At 46.6% G+C, this 22,475-nt stretch overlaps 1 protein-coding gene across 1 annotated transcript in view; it reads right to left on the bottom strand.

Annotated features, from left to right (window-relative positions):
• Nucleotides 1-1,957: 1,957 nt before the first annotated feature.
• LOC120945784 (putative ferric-chelate reductase 1) overlaps nucleotides 1,958-22,475 on the bottom strand; it is a 39,277-nt gene continuing 18,759 nt past the window's right edge. Inside the window, exons 3-6 of the mRNA XM_040360187.1 lie at nucleotides 12,894-13,024; nucleotides 7,930-8,021; nucleotides 5,934-6,066; nucleotides 1,958-2,842 (exon numbers count right to left, since the gene is read on the bottom strand). Of these exons, the coding sequence (XP_040216121.1) occupies nucleotides 2,792-2,842; nucleotides 5,934-6,066; nucleotides 7,930-8,021; nucleotides 12,894-13,024 (407 nt within the window). The 3' untranslated portion in view covers nucleotides 1,958-2,791. The remainder of the gene's footprint in view (nucleotides 2,843-5,933; nucleotides 6,067-7,929; nucleotides 8,022-12,893; nucleotides 13,025-22,475) is intronic.

Raw genomic sequence — 22,475 nt, 5'->3', positions numbered from 1 at the left:
ATGGGGTACATACCTGGCCATCCACATGTTGCCCCCTTCCCTGGTGGTCCTGGTAGCTGCCCTGGTGGTCCAGCGCGGACATCAACGGGGGGGGCTATGCTGATAATCAGCGTATACCCCCTGTCAGGAGAGCTGCCGATCAACGGCTCTTCCTGTTTACATCGAGATCAGCCGTGATTGGACATGCCTGATCACGTGGTAAAGAGCCTCGGCCGGAGGCTCTTTACCGAAATCGGAAATGCAGGGTGTCAGACTGACCGCCCACATCACTGATCGCCGCGATGCGTGCTCCCACGGGCTGGACATCAATAGACGTCCAGTCAGGATAACAGAACCACTTCCCGGACGTCAATTTACTATTGACCGGGCGGAAAGAGGTTAAACTTCTCTACAACTTTATCCCTGAACTGTCTGGTGTGTTCTTTGGCCTTCATGATGCTGTTTGTTTAACAAAGTTCTCTAAAAAAAACTCTGAGGGCTTCACAGAACAGTTGTATTTATACTGAGATTAAATTACACACAGGTGGACTCTATTTACTATTTAGGTGACTTCTGAAGGCAATTGGTTCCGCAAAATTATAGTTATTGGTATCAGAGTAAAGAGGGCTAAATACAAATGCCTTCAGAAGTGGAAGTGGTTCTGTTTTCAGATTTTTATTTGTAAAAAAAAAAAATTGAAGACCATTTATCATTTTCCTTCCACTTCACAATTATGTGTAATTTTGTGTTAGTCTATCACATACAATCCCAATAAAATACATTTATGTTTTTAGTTGTAACATGACAAAATGTGGAACATTTCAAGGGGTATGAATACTTTTTCAAAGCACTATATCTAAATGATGTATTAAATAGTTTGTACACCAATAGGCGATCCAGTTGAAGCCAACCACACAGCTATCTGTGCGGGGAGGTGACGAGATCGATTTCTCTCTGTCGGATACCTGGCACGTTTCTTCTGCCACTGCTTTCACGGAGGGTTGTATAAATAAGCCCCTTTATCTTTTATGGTTTTGTGTCTGTTTTGTTGTAAGCCCCTTTTTCAGAGTGGCTTCTACTGTATTTGGAATTTTAATGTTTTTTTTTTTTTTCTTTTTACTCTCTTGCAAACTTTTGTAAACATTTTTTCATTTTGACAAATAAAGAATGCAAAAAGTAAATAAAAATAGTTTGTACACCAGAAACCTAATTTCATAAAGAAGGGGGAGTTTTTGGGACTTTAAATGAAATGCGTTTTTAAGCAAAAGTAAGTATAAATAAAGTTGTATACGTAATAACCAGGCTCACACTTACCACCCAAACAGCAAACCAAATTCAACTGTCTAACTGTATGCATTAAAAACAGAGGATTGGTTGCACGCATTTGCAAATACATGATTAAGCTGCAGGCCATCGCCAAGGCTCTCTGCATTCTGCAGTCCTAACTAAACCTTTTCAGTCTCCTCAATAGAGGCATATAAATACTGATGAGTAGATGGAGGGAAGGTGACTGGGGGTGTGTCACGGCCTCTACCTATGCTTGGTATAGTAGTAAAGAGCACTGGGAAAAAAACGCATAAATGTATAAGGGTATCAAGTAAAATGCATCTCCATCCCTGTGTGATATAAAGAAAACTAGGGTTGGGACTTTAAATGAGGCATATGAGAAACATATGCCTCCATCCCTGTTGGATAACAGAAGGGGGAGTTTTTGGGACTTTAAATGAAATGCGTTTTTAAGCAAAAGTAAGTATAAATAATTTCATAAAAAAGTATATGTGTATTTTATTGGTTTAAAATGTTTTTTATTAGTATATCATTTTATTACATTTTGTCTATTTAAACAAATTAAAATAAAAAAAATATTGCAATCACAGTTCTGTCTAAATTGTGTGTAGTATAACATTAATCATAATTACTGTTTAAAAACATTTGCAACTTACATATTGACTGTATTACAGACAGCTTAAAAAAAATGAGAATAGATCAGCTCTCAGACAGCAGGGATGGGACAACACTTTGTTGTTGGTAGGGGAAAGGGGGAGGTTGAAGGGGGTAAAATAAGAAAGTGGGGGTTGTTTTCCCTCCCACCTTTGCCATGGCCATGTTTCAAGTGAGGTAGCTAAAGTATTTGGATAGAGCGTCTTGGAACACTTGGGAATGTCTAAACATGGCTCAAAAAAAGGTAAATTGTTCGAAGCAGTTAGACACTATCGTGCATCTATTTCAACCACCCATTTGGCAATTATTGAGATTACCAATGTCAGGGAACAGAAAATCTAGCCACTGTAAGGAGGTGACATACCATCTTTTTTATTGGATTTAATAGTACTCCAAAAGCAATTTGGGGAGTGTTTAGCACCTTTGTACTGTCACCCTGTTATAGAGTGACAAGATGATGTTTCAAAATCTCTTACTTAGACAACATTATCAACAGATGCTTGGTATATTACCTGTATGGGCTTGGCTTCTCTAACAATGGCTAAAAAGAGGGTGTGAAAAAAATTTGAAGCGTGTCTGTGAAGCTGTTCCAACATTTGAGAATTTCGAAATTTCAGGTCTGGTATGGATATTAAGGGGAACCCTGCACCAAATTATTGAATTTAGTATATATTCCTAGACACGGATACAAAGGATTACAGTATTTTTAGCCCAAGTTTGTTTGGAAGCTGAACCATATACAGCACATTTAAAATGATATAAAAAGTGGTTTCACAACTGCATTTACGTTTCCATTGCTGAAATGTTTGTATTTAATTGCAAAACTTCCCATCTGATCTATTAAGACAGGCTGACACGGAGAACACTGCCTTTAGAGCCACATAATTGCCATAGCCAGGATCATCACAAATAGGAAGGAAACCTAGGAGAAACATGAATACCATTAGAGAAGTTCTGATACCTCATAAGATAATTTTTATTTTTGCAACTTATGGAGACTTATGTGAAAATATATGAATTTCAGTTGTATATTTAGTGGTTTATGAAGCTCTTCTGAAGACTTAAAGGGGTTGTAAATGTAAAAAAAAATATTTCCTTAGGCCCCTTTCACACTGGGGCGTTTTTCGAGCTTTTTTCAGGTGCTTTGGCGTTAAAATAAAGCCTGTAAAGCGCCTGAAAGAAGTCTCATCTGCAATCCCAATGTGAAAGCCCGAGTGCTTTCAGAGCCCTTTTACAATGCCAGCGCCCGAAAAACGCTGGTAAAGCACTGCTGAGACCCTAAAGCCCCATACCCACTATCAGTTTTCCTGACGGTTTTCTCATCAGGTTTACCAAAACCATGTAGTGCAAGGGCCTGCCTGATTGCATACAAATTTGACCTCATATTAGATGGTTTTGGTAAACCTGAAGAGAAAACCGTCAGGAAAACTGATAGTGTGTATGGGGCTTAACGTTTTAGGGCGTTTTTGCAGTGCCTCAGTGTGAAAGGGCAAGGTGTTTTTACAGCGCCTTCAATTCATTTCAATGGAGAGGGGCGTTTTTGGAGCGTTTTTTTTTCAGCACCCAAAAGCTGCTCCAAAGATGCTGCTTGCAGGACTCAGTGTGAAAGGGTCCATTGAGATGTATGGAGAGCGTTTTATAAACGTTTTAATATCGCTATTTTAACGCTAAAACGCTGTAAAAACGCTTCAGTGTGAAAGAGGTCTTAATAACTTCCTTTACCTTAGTGCAGTCCTCCTTCACTTACCTCATCCTTCGATTTTGCTTTTAAATGTCTTCATTTCTTCTGAGAAATCCTCACTTCCTGTTCTTCTGTCTGTAACTCCACACAGAAATGTAAGGCGTTCTCCCTGGTGTGGAGAAAGCCTCTTGAGGGGGGAGGGGGCGAGCAGGAGGGTCAGGACGCTCTCTACTTTGCTAATAGAGAAAGGAGCTGTGTGTTAGTGGGCGTCCTGACACTCCTGCTCGCCCCCTCAAAAGGCTTTCTCCACACCAGGGAGAAAGCCTTGCATTACTGTGTGTAGTTACAGACAGAAGAACAGGAAGTGAGCATTTCTCAGAAGAAATAAGGACATTTAAAAGCAAAATAGAAGGATGAGGTAAGTGAAGGAGGACTGCACTAAGGTAAAGGAAGCTATTTAGGGATTTTTTTTTACCTTTACAACCCCTTTAAGCTGGCCATAGACATTAAATAATGGCCATCCAATCTGCTCAGTTTATTTTAGGACATTGAGATGACAATCCTTACCTCTGTGGACATCAGCCGATGAAAAGGCCAACCAATCACAAGAAAAATAGCACTAGATCATGCATGGTGTCATTTAAGCCAATTGCTTGTATTTTCCTTGGAGAAAAAACAACGGTAGAGGTTTTTGACTACACTCTTGACCTTTGTAGGTCAGATCATGCATGACTGTTTGCCATTCTCTAATCTGAATGGTCTTGTTACAGAAAAATTCCAGTAGAAAGATGTATATTTTTTGGATAAAGATAGGACATTTAAGAACCTTTCTAAGGTTTTCAGCATTATCTGTGTCCCCATTGGGTATGTTTTCCATCAACTTCTGTCCCTGTGATCACTGTCGTTCGGACAGGAAGTGAGGAGAAACCTCTCCCACAGGGACACAAATCTCAATAAAAGCATCAAAAACGTTTTAAAACTTACTCTACTAAAAAAGTTTTTTTATTGCCGTTTACCCATCAGGGGATTTTCCCATTACTTGGCAATGGTCACTGAGGTAGCATGACAGGGAAATCTTCACAGTGATGGAATGACAGAATTCTATAAGAACAATTTGTATGAAAACTCAGATGCATGGAATGTTTTTAATGGCCAAGATCCTATTTTTGAGTTTCAGGGAATTTTATATATTTTTTTTCCATTTTAAAAAGAGCGGGTAATGGCTAAAACCTTGAAGAGGCCTTTGTTCTTTTTGTCTGTGTCTATGATAGGGGCATTTCCTCTCACTTCATGTCCCAGCAATAATGCTCCAGTTTTGGTTGGAGTTGCACTTAAATCTTTTGAACATGTAGGCCCGGATTCACAAAGCACTTGCGCCGACGTATCTCGAGATACGCCGCGTAAGTGCAAATACGCACCGTCGTATCTGTGCGCCGTGCCTACAAAACTAGATATGCCTGAAAATAGACTTCATCCGACCAACGTAACTTGCCTACGGCGGCGCATCTTGGGCGCATATTTACGCTGGACGCATGTAGCGCTCCCATTGCTTTTCTATTCAAATATGCAAATGAGGGATATACGCCGATTCACGATCGTACTTGCACCCGGCATAGGCTACGACTGGTGTGCGTAAATTGTACGTACGGCCTAAAGTTATGCTCCATAAAGGAGGTGTAACTCAGCAGCATCCATGCAAAGGGCTGCACCAGAGAACACAAGCCGGCGTATTTTACGTAGTTTACGTTGTACGTGAATAGGGCTGGGCGTAGGTTACGTTCAAGTCGTAGGCAGTGATCCGGCGTATCTTAGGCAGTTGTTCCGACGTGATTGTGAGCATGCGCACTGAGACGCGCCCACGGGACGGCGCATGCGCAGTTGGCAATACGTATCTGTCTGGTGCTCGGCCCATCATTTGCATGGGGTCACGCCTCATTAGCATGGCTCACGCCCACTTCCACTTACGCCGACTTACACCTGAGAAACCCAGCGCAGATTTGGGAGCAAGTGCTTTGTGAATTCAGTGCTTGCCTCTCTGCGCTGGCGTAGAGTAAAGAATATACGCTACGGCGGCATAAATATGCGCCAATGTCTGTGAATCCGGGCCAGTATATCTCCCTGCATTCGGGTCCTCTGCAAAAAAAGTGTCCTACAAAGTAAACAGTGGATATATGCCAGAACATATATTTTCTGCTAATTGTGGAATTTGTTATACAAATTCAAGTAACAAGAAGAAAAGCCAAAAAAGCTTCAAAGGTATTTAAAAGACAATATTTTAGAGTCAACTGATTATGATTAGATTTTTTAATGAAAGATACTTGATGGTACTTACTGATATTCTGAAAGAATTATTTGAAGCACTAGTGCAACTTGTACCAGATCCACTTGTTGATGTGGAATTGTAGGTAATCGTACAACTTGCAACATTAGTCCAGAAGACCTTCTCTGTCTGCACCACGGTGGCCCTTAAAAGAAGTATAGATGTTTTATTTTTTAAAAAACACACACATGTATATATCTATATCTTATATACACACACAAAAAATTCCAAGTGAATTCCAGGCATAATATACTGTAAATTACCTACATTAAAAGAACCCCATCACACATAGCAGTGTGGTGTTCTTTTACTTGTCCCCCAAGCCTTCCTAAAAAGGAATTAGCTTTGTATCCCTTAATAGACTTCATTGCAGCAATGCGCTGGCCCACAAACCACTAGTGTTGGGGGAATGGTTCGGCTTTCAAGAACACCTGAATTTGCATGGTGTTTGCCCCACCGAACGCCCTGTAATACACTGCGTGCTGCACAGTGCATTCTGCTCCCTGATTGGGCAAAGCTACGGAGTCCGCCAGCTCAGCGGAAGATCTCTCTGCTGATCTCCACTGAGCCGGCAGATGACAAGTCCCTCTGTACTCACTGAGTGGGGAGGGGCTTGTGCAGCGTTGCTGTCTCCTATGGAGAAATCTGATAAAAACGAACAGCATGCCCGTTTTTATCAGCTCTCACCCGATCCGCCATGGACGGATGGGGACGTATCGCCATATGTCTGATTTTGGCGGATCGGGTCGGATTTCAGCAGACATGTCTCCGCTGACATCCGACGCTCCATGGGATTGCATGGAGCGGCCGTTCAGATCCACCGACAAAATTGACAGGCGGACCTGGATGGTCCGACCCTGTGAAAGGGGCCTTACACAAATGCCGGTGATCGGCTTTTTTTCTCTTCACGCTGATTACCAAGCTTTTGTCATTGGCTGACAGCTGATCACGTGATAAGGAGCCGGGACCGACCCCTTACTCGGATCTGTGATCACCCGAGTTTCAGTGGAGTGTGCAAAGGAGAGGACGTCTATTGACGGACTCCCGGCAATTCAGGTCCACACTGTAGCAGTCATTCGGCTATAGCGCGGATGCCAAGTGGTTAAACTACTAATGCTGATGGATACTAGACTCTTTACTACTATCAATGGGTCAGAAGGCAGTGCTAGATTTGGGGTAGGTCATGCACAACTTACAAGCCTCCCATACTGTCCCTTTCCTGATGAACATGGAAAAGGACTTTTAGATCTCTTTGTGCTGTCTCCAGCAGTTATGTGGGCAATGCAATTGCCTTTATATACCACGGGGAAACCGCCGGAAACCCCGCTGCTTCAGAGGGGGGCGAGGTCACCCATCCACGTCACGGGCGTTATAAACAGCTGTCAGACGGGTTGCGCGTTATTCAGCCGGGAGCCTCCTATGGAGGCGGTATCATTCGTAGCGGCGGGTCGGAATTGTAGAAGGATTACGGCGCTGGAATTTTTTTTTTATTAAAATACTTGTCCCTTTGTGTGTGTGGATTTATTCCCTTTTTTTCTCACTTTTTTGGGTGAAATGGTAGGGGTACAATTTGTTAAAGGGGGCTTCCAGATTCTGATAAGCCCCTTGCCCGCAGACCCCCACAACCACCGGGCAAGGGTTGTGGGGATGAGGCCCTTGTCCCCTTCAACATGGGAACATCCTCCCAATGTTGAGGGCATGTGGCCTGGTATGGTTCAGGAGGGGGGAGGGCGCTCTCTCGTCCCCCCTCTTTTTCTGCGGCCTGCCAGGTTGCGTGCTCGGATAAGGGTCTGGTATGGATTTTTGGGGGTAACCCCACGCCATTTTTTTTTATTTTGGTGGGGGGTTCCCCTTAAAATCCATACCAGACCTGAAGGGTCTTTTTGGTTTGGGGTTCCCCTTAATATTCATACCACACCCAAAGGGCCTGGTAATGGACTGGGGGGGACCCATGTTGTTTTTTCAATGACTTTTATCTGTATAGCCAGGACCTTACAAAAAAAATTACCTAATTTGTATGTCTGAGTTGCCGCTTGATGGAGCCATCCATTTCAACTGTACATTTGATTTAGAGGCAGAAGATGTTTGGCTCACTGCACTCTGCAAAATAAATGAAAGTATGATAAAAGTTTTATTTTTTTGGTGAACTTTTCCTGTAAGTGTATGTAAAAAAAAAAAAAAAAACATGCAATATACCTCTGCATTACATACAGTACATGTACATTCCCCTGTGTCTATCCTTCTAATGATGCTGCAAATACAGAAAAAATACAGAAAAAATAAACATTCTGGCAGATCATGAACTCCTCATTTCCTGTTATGGGCTGTGCAACGGTTAGACCCCTTTCACACTGGGGAGTTTTTCAGGCGGTTTAGTGCTAAAAATAGCGCCTAAATACCACCTGAAAAACTCCTGCCCTGCAGTCTCAATGTGGAGGCCCTTTCACACTGAGCCGATGCGCTGGTGGAACCGCTCCAAAAGTCACTCCAACACTCCATGAGAGGAGCGGTGTGTTTACCACTCCTCCACCGCTCCTTCCAATTGAAAACAATGGGACATATGAAAACAGCTGAATAATAAACCTGTTAGGCCCCGTACAGACGAGCGGACCTGTCCGATGAAAACGGTCCGCGGACCGTTTTCATCGGACATGTCCGCTGGGATCATTTGGTCTGATGGCTGTACACACCATCAGACCAAATTCCCCGCGGACAGACGACGCGGTGATGACGCGGTGACGTGGCGGCGACGATGACGCGGTGACGTGCGCGAACCCGGAAGTTCAATGCTTCCACGCATGCGTCGAATGACTTCGATGTCATGTGCGGGTTCTCGGGCCAGCGGACATGTCCGATGAGTCGTACTGACCATCGGACATGTCCAACGGACAGGCTTCCAGCGGACATGTTTCTTAGCATGCTAAGAAACATTTGTCCACTGGAAACCTGTCCACAAGGCCGGAAAACTGTCCGGCCGGCCGTACACGCGGTCGGACATGTCCGCGGAAACTGGTCCGATGGACCAGTTTCAGTGGACATGTTCAGTCGTGTGTACGAGGCCTCGGAGTGTAATCAAAGCTAAAACATCAGAGAGAGAGAGTTAGCATTTATTGCGAAAGCTAGAACAAAATATTTAAAGCACAATTCTGTAAAAAAATATAAAAAATTAACCTATCTCTAACTCCTCCAATTAACCCAGCTCTCTCTGATCACTGTGTTAAAAAAAAACTCTTTAAATCCCTCTTTTCACATACCTGACATGATCACCCAGCCCCAGGTCCTTCTCTCTGTTTACCTCTACAGGGCTCCCTCTTCTAGGTGTCCTCTTTACTGTCTGAGTGACATGGACAATTACCATTGACCTGCCAGCAGAAGGGTCATCTTAGGATTCTGAAGATATCAGATCCCTGTGATCCCCGTGAGGGAACTGGATGGGTGAGTGGGAATCTAACGAGTATAACTGACTTCACAAAGTAAGGAGAATTTAGGAGCTGGCAGGATGGATTGGAAAATGGTGGGAAAGAGGGATGGAGAAAGTATGGATTTTCTCTTGAGTTGGATTTTAAACTAGGCTCTGTCCAGACATAGGGGCGGCAGGTAAAACCATAGAGCACAATAGGAGGTGTGGCATCCAAAAGTAAGGGAAAATGGCATATACAGTAGAGTAAGGTGACCAGATTTTTAAAATGAAATCCGGGGACATATTTTTTCTTTACTGGTAATGGCAACAATCAGCACTTTCTGCCCGTCGCCGCCCACCTCACAGCCGCTCAAGTCTTACTCTTCGGGCCCCGGCTACTACTGGATGGGGAGCGGAGGAAGATCCCTCCGCCAGGGAAGGCAAGGAGATCGGCAGGTGGCTGGCAGAAGAACATGCGAGCGGAGCTGAATGGGCATGCGCCCGAAACTGAAGAAATATTCCCTCCGCTCTGACCAGCACATGATCATCAGAAATGGGCACAGATAATAGGAAAAATACAACCCCCCTATGCTAGTAGGCACGACAGAGCGGGGGTGTGTAATTCAATTTTTTTTTATTTTAATTCTGCACTGACTGTCTTTGAAATTGCCCCTGCCCCCTATTAAATCCAATCTGGGGACAAAATCAGGGACAGACTTGGTCCGGTGACAGTGTCCTCAATCAGGGGACTGTCCCCTGAAACTGGGGATGTCTGGTCACCCTACAGTAGAGACAGGGGCGTAACTAGAAATCACAGGGCCCCATAGCAAAATGTTGTATGGGGCCCCCCCCTCCAAAAAAAAAGAGTGGGAGCAGCCGGGTGGAGTGGAGGACAGAGTGGGAGCAGCCGGGTGGAGTGGAGGACAGAGCGGGAGCAGCCAGGTGGAGTGGAGGACAGAGTGGGAGCAGCCAGGTGGAGTGGAGGACAGAGTGGGAGCAGCCGGGTGGAGTGGAGGACAGAGTGGGAGAAGCCGGGTGGAGTGGAGGACAGAGTGGGAGCAGCCAGGTGGAGTGGAGGACAGAGTGGGAGCAGCCAGGTGGGGAGGACAGAGTGGGAGCAGCCAGGTGGAGTGGAGGACAGAGTGGGAGCAGCCAGGTGGGAAGGACAGAGTGGGAGCAGCCAGGTGGAGTGGAGGACAGAGTGGGAGCAGCCAGGTGGGGAGGAGGACAGAGTGGGAGCAGCCAGGTGGGGAGGAGAGAGTGGGAGCAGCCAGGTGGAGTGGAGGACAGAGTGGGAGCAGCCAGGTGGAGTGGAGGACAGAGTGGGAGCAGCCAGGTGGAGTGGAGGACAGAGTGGGAGCAGCCAGGTGGAGTGGAGGACAGAGTGGGAGCAGCCAGGTGGGGAGGAGAGAGTGGGAGCAGCCAGGTGGGGAGGAGGACAGAGTGGGAGCAGCCAGGTGGGGAGGAGGACAGAGTGGGAGCAGCCAGGTGGGGAGGACAGAGTGGGAGCAGCCAGGTGGAGTGGAGGACAGAGTGGGAGCAGCCAGGTGGGGAGGAGAGAGTGGGAGCAGCCAGGTGGGGAGGAGGACAGAGTGGGAGCAGCCAGGTGGGGAGGAGAGAGTGGGAGCAGCCAGGTGGGGAGGAGGACAGAGTGGGAGCAGCCAGGTGGGGAGGAGAGAGTGGGAGCAGCCAGGTGGAGTGGAGGACAGAGTGGGAGCAGCCAGGTGGAGTGGAGGACAGAGTGGGAGCAGCCAGGTGGGGAGGACAGAGTGGGAGCAGCCAGGTGGAGTGGAGGACAGAGTGGGAGCAGCCAGGTGGGGAGGAGAGAGTGGGAGCAGCCAGGTGGGGAGGAGGACAGAGTGGGAGCAGCCAGGTGGGGAAGACAGAGTGGGAGCAGCCAGGTGGAGTGGAGGACAGAGTGGGAGCAGCCAGGTGGGGAGGAGAGAGTGGGAGCAGCCAGGTGGGGAGGAGGACAGAGTGGGAGCAGCCAGGTGGGGAGGAGGACAGAGTGGGAGCAGCCAGGTGGGGAGGAGAGAGTGGGAGCAGCCAGGTGGGGAGGAGGACAGAGTGGGAGCAGCCAGGTGGGGAGGACAGAGTGGGAGCAGCCAGGTGGGGAGGAGGACAGAGTGGGAGCAGCCAGGTGGGGAGGAGAGAGTGGGAGCAGCCAGGTGGGGAGGAGGACAGAGTGGGAGCAGCCAGGTGGGGAGGACAGAGTGGGAGCAGCCAGGTGGAGTGGAGTACAGAGTGGGAGCAGCCAGGTGGGGAGGAGAGAGTGGGAGCAGCCAGGTGGGGAGGAGGACAGAGTGGGAGCAGCCAGGTGGGGAGGAGGACAGAGTGGGAGCAGCCAGGTGGGGAGGAGAGAGTGGGAGCAGCCAGGTGGGGAGGAGGACAGAGTGGGAGCAGCCAGGTGGGGAGGAGAGAGTGGGAGCAGCCAGGTGGGGAGGAGAGAGTGGGAGCAGCCAGGTGGGGAGGAGGATAGAGTGGGAGCAGCCAGGTGGGGAGGAGGATAGAGTGGGAGCAGCCAGGTGGGGAGGAGGACAGAGTGGGAGCAGCCAGGTGGGGAGGAGAGAGTGGGAGCAGCCAGCTGGAGTGGAGGACAGAGTAAGAGCAGCCAGTGATAAAGTCCTGTACCTCTATGGAAGCCTGCACCCCCCCCCCAGTTAAGTTCTTACCTTGCCTAGTAAAATCACTGTCACTTTCTCTCTGGCTCCCTCCACCCTACAGCCTCATGGTTCCTCTTCTCTTCTCAAGTTCTCACAGTCTGCCCTCTCTCCTCCTCCCGCTCGGCATGTTGGGGGCTGCAGGGCTGCATCCTAGGCCTGCTGGTATCATGGACTATCTATCCCATAATGCTCTCTTCTTAGTTTCCCAGCTGCTCAGCTCAAAGAGGAGAAGGAGGGGTGGAAATCCCCCGCAGCTGCGGCTCTCTCCCTTTACAGAGCCTGTCAGCAACGGCTGATGGGGGGGTCTGCATCCCCCGCTCTCATCCACCCCTGCCTCAGGTTTGGCTCACACTGTCACGGGCTGACACTCCTAACAGATCTCACGCTGGAAGATGAAGGAGGTGGGCGGAGCAACTTATTGGCGCGGAGGCTTAGGCTCTTAATGCTGGGGCGGCCCTGTCCTCTGATGTCACTGGTTGCTAGGCGCTGGTCGGCAAGCTTTTCTGGCAACCAGTGCAGGAGGCAGCGCACCGCCGACAAGCATTCGCTCTGCTCTGCCCCTGCTTACTGATCTAGGATTCCGGGCGGCTCCTACGGAGTCCAAGTAGTCTACTCCATCGGGTCCCATGGTAGGGCCGGCTCTGCCGGGCCCCACTTGGCTGCGGGCCCCATAGCGCCCGCGTGGGTCGCTATGGCGGTAGTTCCGCCACTGAGTAGAAAGCATCACAGAAACCTTGGATACAGTAAGGAGTGAAGATTGGAGTGGCCGCCTGCCAGAATTCTTTTACTCATCTTTTTCTCAAGCTGCCTGCAGTTTAATGTTTTTTCTCTGGTCAGAGGGTTGCATAAACTTCTTCAGCATTTATATTTTCGTAGATTAACACATCTTTCATCATATTTTAAACTTACGTTAGCAGAGGTACATGTGAGGGTCTGTGCACTGTTGTCTGCGACCGCAAAGGAGCCCAGAGGGGTTGCTGAGTTGCCCGAGCGGGCTTGAATCAGGAAACCTTCAAATTTGGAACTTCCACTTAGAGAGACTGCAAAGTGAGTAAAGCATACACCATGTTCAGGTTACAAAATGTAACATAGTAACAGTAATACACAGTCCATATTAGTAATCAATAATAATAAAATAATAGCAAGGTGTGCTCAAACATTCTTGTTCAAATGCTCTGTAATCTAAGAATCCAGTTTGTTTCTGCTAACTTGATATGAGGTTCAGAAAAAAAATGCTAAGGGCATGGCCTGAACCCAAATGTGAATGGATGTGTGGAGTGACTGTGCCTATGCACTATGCTTTAACACTGATCCTCATGGGCGTAGCATAAGGGGTCACCATTGCAACCCAATGTTTAGCTCCAGGGGGCCTGCGGCTCCCTGCTGTCAATTTACATGCTGCATTTTTCTCCCAAAAAATCCTGGAGACAGAGTCCAGGTCCGATACACCTTGTGCATAGCTCCCAACTGTCCCTGATTTCGAGGGACTGTCCCTGATTTGGAGAAATGTCCCTCTGTATCTCATTTAGGGTTGCCACCTCATCCCTTTAACCCGAACACATATGAATTACCATATTTATCGGCGTATACCACGCACTATTTTGCCCTGAAAATCAGGGCAAAATCGTGGGTGCGCGACATACGCCGATACCCGCTTTCCCGCCACGAGTTTGAATACTGCGCCGGCATATACCGAGCGCAGTACACTCGTGAATCTTCAGGCAGTCTCTGCGCCTCTTGCACTGACGTCCTGAGCGTACAGAACGTCAGCGCGACAGTTGCCGAGCCTGCCCGAAGATTCACGAGTGTACTGCGCTCGGTATATGCCGGCGCCGTATTCAAACTCGTGGCGGGAAACGAGCGGGGAGGACGCCGCAGAAGGACGCCGGACCCGCCGAAGAGGACACCCGACCGGCCGAAGAGGACACCCGACCCGCCGAAGAGGGACGCCGGACCCGCCGAAGACGGACGCCGGACCTGCCGAAGAGGACACCCGAAGCCGCAGAAGGACGCCGGACCCGACGAGGCCGCCGATGGACGCCGTGCAAGACACCAAAACTGTAAGTACAAAAAAGCATAAAAAACTTTTTTTCCACAGGATTGGGGGCCACTTTAGGGGTGCGCGGTATACGCGGGAGCGCGTTATACCGCGATAAATACGGTACATAGGTTCTGAGGCTAATTTAATAATGATAAGGCACCAATTGAGTTCAATTACCACCTTAATAAGCCACAGAACATGTGTAATTAATATTTGTTCGGTTTAAAGGGATGAGGTGGCACCCTAGACCTCATTCCTCCTCATTTATCCTTCATTTTCCTATATATATTTGTATATAAAATTTACTTTTTATCTTTAAAAAAGTGTTTCCCAGTGCTAAACCTTTCATCTGATTTCTAAATTGCTGCATTTGTAAATTTTAAAAGCCAATATAAAGGAATAGTATTGGTAAAAAAAAAGCCCTTGTGGATTTAATTAACGTTTTTTTTGGTTAATTCTCCTTTAAGAGGGTGTGGCAGGGTGTGTGTCCTATGCCAACATACATTTGCTAGTAGGTGTCCCTCATTCCCATCTCAAAATGTTGGGAGGTATGCTTGTGGTCTCCCAGGGCCCAAGCCAAGCTCTGTAATCCGGTCCCAAGCTTCCAGTTTGCTTTCACCCCAGACTCCAGTCCACATACTCATTGGCCGGAGAGAAGCCATGTGTGCCTGAGTTTCCCAGAGGATCATTATGGAGCAGCCTGGGACAGGGAACTGTGGCAGTTGCTAAAATTTGTACTTGATATTTATGTTCAACCCCCTGAATTAAAGCTGAAAGTCTACACTTCAAATTCATGTGGATTGTTTTGTTTTAATTTTATTCTGGTGGCATACAGAGCCAAAAGTATAAAAATTGGGCCTGTGTCCAAATATATATGGACCTAACTGCAGGGCTCATGTCCTGCGGGAACACGTGGGAACGGAGTTCCTGCACTTTTTTCACAGCAGGAACTCAGTTCCCTTTGCAGGACTAGAGCAGCCGAGCCGCCCGAGCCAATCCCTAACTAAGCAGCGATGCCCAGCTCGAGTCACTGTCAGGGGCAGGCAAACCTTAGTAATCCTTTATGTTACTGGCCGCTTCCTGTATATTGATTCATGGGGTAGTGTGCGGGTATTCGATCACATCCTCGATGCCGCAATGTCTCCTGGGAGCTTTTGTCATTGTTCCCAGGAGACATTGCGGGATTTAGAAAGAACTTGCTTCTTTCTAAATCCCGCGATAACTTGCGGCAATGTTTCCTGGGAACAATGACAAAAGCCCCCAGGAGACATTGCGGCATCGAGGACGTGACCGAATACCTGCACACTACCCGATGAATCCATATACAGGAAGCGGCCAGTAACAAAGGATTACTAAGGTACAGTGGATCGGAAAAAAAAACATGCGGTTTAGTAATAATGCATATGAGCGTATCTTTTTTTTTTTGGTGGGGGAGTGGATCTTGGATGGGAGTTCCCACACTTTTTTCCCCAGGACTTGACCCCTGCCTAACTGTATGTGTATACCTGTGTGTTTGTTCGATATATATGTCGCACTACCCCCGAAGGAGCTGCTGGTTTGTTTTGGGTGGCCTGTTACCTCATGGCACCTCCGCCATCTAGGGGTGTATGGTGAAAGTAGTAGTAACAGAATGTCCACGAGAGGTGTCTTTTCCTGAGCTCTTTATTACCCAGCCGGGTAAAAACAATAAAACTTGTGGTGAAGAGTAGAGATTCAGCAGAAGGAGAAATAGCAGATACAGGCATAGCAATAGGGAAACAGTCCTGCTTCCAACAACACTTTCTTCTTCGCCACTCCAGCCAGAGTGGGTATAGTGCACCTGGACAGGCCTCTCTCACTGACCTGGCAGCCAGAGTATCACTTGGAACTTAAGGGAAAAGTCTCTGCCACAGACCCTCCTTAGAATGACAAGAAAAGGGGGCAATTTTACCCCCCTTTTCTCCATGGGAGAGCGACGGGGAACAGTGGTTCTTCCTGGGGAAGGGGGGGGGTTTGTTCTCCCCCCTTCCTCCTGTGAGGAGAATGGCCAGTGGCCTCTGGGTGACCTTTCCTGGGCTGAGTAGTTTGCCCGGGAAAGGTCAGTTTAAATTTAGTAACTTGCCCTCCAGGTGACCTCTCTCTGAGGGAACCTGGCGGGCTTTTTTGAACTTTGAATGACCCTCCTGGGCTTCTGGTCAGAAAGCCCGGGAGGATCTAGTTTAAACTGGTCGGAACCTGTTGGATTATAGCCCGTTCTGGGCTATTTAAAGCGGGTTCCGTCCAGTCCAGGCTCATTCGCCTCAGAAGACTTGGAGCTGTGGTGTTCTTCTTTGAGCAAACAGCGTCTTCTGAGGCCGGAAGAATGAGCCTGCTTCGTCGGCTGATTGAGAGAGCGGGAGAGGACGGAGGAGAGGATTGGATCCGCCGGTGTCTGGACCTACCTTCGAGTCAAGAGGCTCCGGTGGGAGCCGCAACGGTCAGCGGAGGTTCCGGTTCGTCCGTCGCCGATACGGAGCGGCGCTCGCTGGAGGTCCGGGATCCCGCCGAGAACCAAGAAGAAGCCAGGCCGAGGATGGAGGTCGAGGTTCCGGTCCGGCGGCAAAGAAGAAGCGGCACCCCCGTTCGTGCTCCGGAGCCGGCCAAAAGAACGCACACTCCGCGCAGGGTATACTCCCCCTCCCCTCCCCGTGCAGCCAATTCTCAGAGAGCGGGTCCTTCTGAGGACCTTAACACGAGTTCCGGAGGCAGGGCCAGGGGCGGAGCTAGAGGCAGAGCCAGGGGGGGGGGCCGCGGGAATTTCAAATTTTTTCCCATACAGGAATTCCGGGTCTCCGGTTGGTGAACCGGCAACGGGAGGAAGAGGCAGCGCCAGAGGAGGAAGATCATCAGGCAGATGGGCTTCCTCACAGCCATCGCCAGCACCACAGATGTCACCTCAGAGGACGACGGGGGCTGCCTCCAGTTCTATGGCAGCTCCTGCTACTGACGCCGGAACAGCGCAGAATGTCCTAGTGCCTGCTGCTACCCTGGGTCCTTCGGATAGACCAGGTATGAACGAACCTACTAACACTCTGTTGTGTAATCTTGCTGATTTGTTGTCACAGGTTGATAGGGAACTGAAGGCGAATCCTCAGGCCGCACAGGGTACTGCAGCTAGTGAGCCTTCTGCTATTAGCGTATGGTCGCCATCTAGTGGCGTTTTACCTAACTGCGATCAAATTTCACAAACTAATGTTAACCCTGATTTTCTTTCAGCTAGATCCCAAAATTTACCTGAAACTTGCTTAAAGGAAACTATGTCATGTGAAATCTCTCCGCTAGGTTTTCATTTATCCAATTCAACAAAGGAAAGGATATGGCGGGGGGAGTTCATAGACATATTATCTTTGTTACCATCTGCAAAAGAATTTGTTGCTAAGTCAGATAAAAAAGATGAGGAAGAAAGAAGAAGGCCTGTCTCAAAAAATTTTAACAACTGGTTACAGGCCTTCTGCATTTTTTCGGGGACTTTATGTGAAAAGTTCCCGGAAAAAAGCGCTGGGTTATTTCAGCATCTAGATATAATCCTAGAGGCTTATAAAAATTTTGGCGGTATCTCCTGGTTTAATTACGACGAAGCCTTTCGTCAAAAACTGTCAGTACATCCTTCTCTAAAATGGGGAGTAAAGGACGTAGGTCTTTGGTTGAATCTCTTTCTCCCCCAAAGGCCAGCCTTTAATAAATCAAACGTCAATATACAATCCAGTGGTACAAGCAATTCCGGTTACAGAAAAGGGATTTGTTTTAACTACAATGACAGCCAGTGCAGATGGCCTAACTCATGTAAATACAGACATGAGTGCGCCTTTTGCGCAGGGGGTCATTCAGTCGCCAAATGCTTTAAAAAAATGTCTGCAGCCAATCAGCAGTCAAGTATTTACAAAAGCAGTAACCCCAGTGATTCTGCGAAATATGTACCCATGGCTCAGTCGGTACCCAGACCGGTTGAAGGCTCAGCTCCTCATTGAGGGTTTTAGAGATGGTTTTACGCTCCCAAGTTATTCCAGTCAAGGTTGCTTGTTAGTAAATAATCTTAAATCAGTTGATAAGTTTCCAGAGATAGTTCAAAAAAAAATTGAGACGGAAATTATGGAGGGAAGAGTGGAGGGTCCTTTTTCTGCTCCTCCTTTCAGAAATTTCAGAATTTCCCCGTTAGGTGTTGTCCCTAAAAAAGACAAAGGTTCCTTTAGGATGATACATCATTTGTCTTTTCCTAAAGGAAAATCGCTTAATGATCAGATTGATGATGGGTTATCTTCAGTCTCATATGCTTCATTTGAAGATGCCCTAAAAAAGTTAAGAGGTTTAGGAAGGGGGGCTTTGTTGGCTAAGGCCGACATTAAGTCTGCCTTCCGTTTGCTCCCGATAAATCCAAGTTGTTTTAATTCGTTAGGTTTTTACTTCAGAGGGAAATTTTATTTTGACAAATGTTTGCCCATGGGTTGTTCCCTGTCCTGCTTTTATTTCGAATCTTTTTCGTCATTTCTGGAGTGGTCAGTCAATTTTGAATCAGGTTCGGAACTGATAGTCCACTATCTTGATGATTTCTTATTCTTAGGCCCCCCAGATTCAATGGTTTGCTCCAAGCTGCTGGACACATTCTTTAAAATTTGTACTAATTTTGGTGTGCCATTAGCTCTGGAAAAAACAGTCTGGCCAGCCACGTCTCTAGAATTCCTGGGTATCAATATTGATACAGAATTAATGGAATTTAGACTTCCTGATGAAAAAATAGATAAGCTTAATCGATTATTATTGTCATTAATCCGAAAAAAAAAGGTTATTTTAAAAGATATGCAGTCTTTATTAGGTATGTTAGCCTTTGCCACTAGGATTATGCCAGTCGGGAAGATTTTTTCTAGAAGACTTTACATGTCAATCTCTGGTCTGAAGTCCCCCTTCTCTCATGTGCGTGTTTCTCACGACATGAGGGAAGACCTCTTAGTCTGGCTGCAATTTCTCATGCATTTTAATGGTCGAGCTGTTTGGCAGGGGGACTTCATTCTAGACAGGGAATTTTTTCTTTTTACTGACTCTGCAGGATCGGTGGGTTTTGCTGCAATCTGGCAGACCCACTGGTGTGCGGATCTTTGGCACCAGGATTGGAAAATAAAAGGTTATGTGAAGAATATAGTTCTGTTGGAACTATTTCCAATAGTGGTAGCCCTGGAGATTTGGGGTTCCTTTTTCAGTGGGAAAAGGATTTTAATAAGAACAGATAATAAGGGTGTCGTTTATGCTATCAACTGTTTAACATCCAAGTCTCCGCCGGTCATTGTCCTTTTGAGATATTTGGTTTTCAAGTGTTTGAGTCTAAATATCTGGCTCAAGGCTGTTCATGTAGCAGGGAAGGACAATGACCTGGCGGATTCTTTATCTCGTCTGCAGATGGACCGGTTTTTCCAGCTATTTCCAGAGGCGGATCGGGTGGGATCGACATGCCCTCACAATTTATGGGATCTGGTGTAAGGCCCATAGCAGAATACATAGCTAATTCAGTGGCCCCATCAACCTGGGCGGGATATCTGTCAGCCTGGGAGCTTTATTTAAGTTTTCTGGAATCTGTACATGAGCAGGCTGAGGCTTCTTCTGAAAATTTAGCTTTACGTTTTTTAAGTTTTTTATTCCAGAAACAGTATTCTTGGTCTTATGTACAGAGAACCCTCTCGGGAATTTCATTTTTTCTGAAGCTAAATAATCTTCCTTCTCTGATGCAGTACTTTTCGATTAAACAGGCGTTGAAAGGGTATAAAAGAGCAAATTTCTCAGCTGATTCACGTAAGCCCATAACCCCAAAGGTTTTAAGTGATTTGTGCTCGGTAACGGATAGAATCTGTTTTTCTTCATTTGAGTCTGTTCTGTTCCAAGCTGTTTTTTCCTTTATGTTCTTTGCAGCACTGAGAGTTTCCGAACTAGTTGCTATCAAAGCATCAGATGTCATTATCACAGAGAGATCTGTTGAGATCCTAATTGGGAGGTCAAAAACTGATCAATTAGGAAGAGGTAGTTGGCTACATTTAGATTCTTGGGATAACTCTAACATATGCCCAGTCCTGCTGGTAAAAAAGTATTATAAGATTAGACCGGCTGGGAATTCAAAATTCTTTTTGCATGAGTCAGGATTGCCCCTAACAAAGTTTCAATTTGTTAGTGTCTTTAAAAAATGTTTAAAGTTTTTAAAGTTGGATCACCTTCAGCTGTCATCTCACTCCTTTAGGATTGGGGCAGCAACTGAAGCAGCCAGATTAGGTTTGGAGGTTAACAAAATTAAAAAAATAGGCAGGTGGAGATCGGATAGTTATTTGTTATACGTCCGTCCTAATCACTCTTTTTAATTTTTCAGAAAACCCTCGGATCATTTGGATCGTCGGTCACTCGTTTGTGCACTGGGCGCAACATAGAGCAAAACACAGAAATTATTCGGTTAATTTAGGCTTAGATTGTAATAAACATAAGATTTTTTGGAGTGGTAAGAGGGGCATGGTATGGTCTGAGTTATGTGTAGAATTGTCCCAGCTTTGTCTTCGTTTCCCCCCACCTGACACGCTAATTATTCATCTTGGGGGAAATGACCTTGGCAAACGCAAGACTTTGGATATAATTTTCTCTATCAGAGATGATTTACAGAAAATTAAAACCATATTTCCAAAATGTGTCATTATTTTCTCAGAAATAATACAAAGACTGGTATGGCTTTCTCCTCCTTCCATGCGTCCTGTAGAAAAGATCAGGAAGAGAGTAAATAGGGCAGTGTCAAAGCTTCTGGTAGAGGTAGGAATTTTTTCCTTTAGGCACACGGAGCTGGAAGGAGGCATTCCGGGTCTATACAGATCCGACGGAGTACATCTTTCTGATATAGGCTTAGACATATTTAATGCAGACTTAGGCTCCTGTGTGGAATGGGCCGCGGTATTGGGGTCTGTGGCTGGTGGTTTTGAGAACCACCCGCCTTGTGGGTAATTGTGTTGGCAACCTGAGCTGTAATGGCAAGGTTAGCTTTAAAAGCTTTATATTGATGATTATTTATTTACACGCTGTTGATATAAATTATCACAATATTTTGAAACCAATATTAAATAAACCGCGGCCTTTAAAATCCAGCAGTGGTTTTTGTCTCTTATTTATTTATTTATTGTTTACTTAGTTGTTGAAGGGTAAGGTTATTCCCGTCTGCTATCCCATGACAAGAAAAGGGGGCAATTTTACCCCCCTTTTCTCCATGGGAGAGCGACGGGGAACAGTGGTTCTTCCTGGGGAAGGGGGGGGGTTTGTTCTCCCCCCTTCCTCCTGTGAGGAGAATGGCCAGTGGCCTCTGGGTGACCTTTCCTGGGCTGAGTAGTTTGCCCGGGAAAGGTCAGTTTAAATTTAGTAACTTGCCCTCCAGGTGACCTCTCTCTGAGGGAACCTGGCGGGCTTTTTTGAACTTTGAATGACCCTCCTGGGCTTCTGGTCAGAAAGCCCGGGAGGATCTAGTTTAAACTGGTCGGAACCTGTTGGATTATAGCCCGTTCTGGGCTATTTAAAGCGGGTTCCGTCCAGTCCAGGCTCATTCGCCTCAGAAGACTTGGAGCTGTGGTGTTCTTCCCCTCCCTCCCTCCCCCTTTTTGTCAAAAAAAAAAAAATTACCTTGTCGCGGTTATTTGTATGTGGTAGTGTCACCTTTGCAAAAAAAAAAAAAAAAAAAAAATTTATATATATATATAATAAAGTGTTTATAAAAAAAAAAAAAAAAAAATACTTTAAAAGCAAAGGGGGACTAGCTATGCTCATATTATTTTATCCAGGAAAGTTATCTGCTATAAAGTTGGGCACCGTTGTTCTAGCTGGGTAATTGTGTTGGCAACCTGAGCTGTAATGGCAAGGTTAGCTTTAAAAGCTTTATATTGATGATTATTTATTTACACGCTGTTGATATTAATTATCACAATATTTTGAAACCAATATTAAATAAACCGCGGCCTTTAAAATCCAGCAGTGGTTTTTGTCTCTTATTTATTTATTTATTGTTTACTTAGTTGTTGAAGGGTAAGGTTATTCCCGTCTGCTATCCCATTAAGATAGCGAAGATAATCCTCCTTAATAGACTTCGCACCTGGATCTCCTTCAGATAGTTAGTAGTTAGGTTACCGACTGATAGGTCACCAACGTCCAGCCTTTCAGTACCCGGTTACCTTGATCCCCGGTGGATTGTGGAGACCCTATTGGATTGCCAGCCTCTCTAGGCTCTCCTCAGGCAGATTCCCCACCGAACAGCTTCCTCTCAAAGGAACAACGCTTGGGCTCTTCTTAGGATTAGGGACCCAGTCTATGACTGGGGCCCAGCCACAGCTTAAATGTTCCAGTCCCGGAACCAGGAACACAGCGTGGCACGTGGACCCTGGCCTGGAAGGCCATTTTGCCGGGGGGGGGGGGCGTGATGTGGTCACCCTAAA

Source organism: Rana temporaria, chromosome 7 (assembly GCF_905171775.1).
Source record: "Rana temporaria chromosome 7, aRanTem1.1, whole genome shotgun sequence".
Lineage (NCBI taxonomy): Eukaryota > Metazoa > Chordata > Amphibia > Anura > Ranidae > Rana > Rana temporaria.
This window is presented reverse-complemented; position numbering and strand designations above follow the sequence as displayed.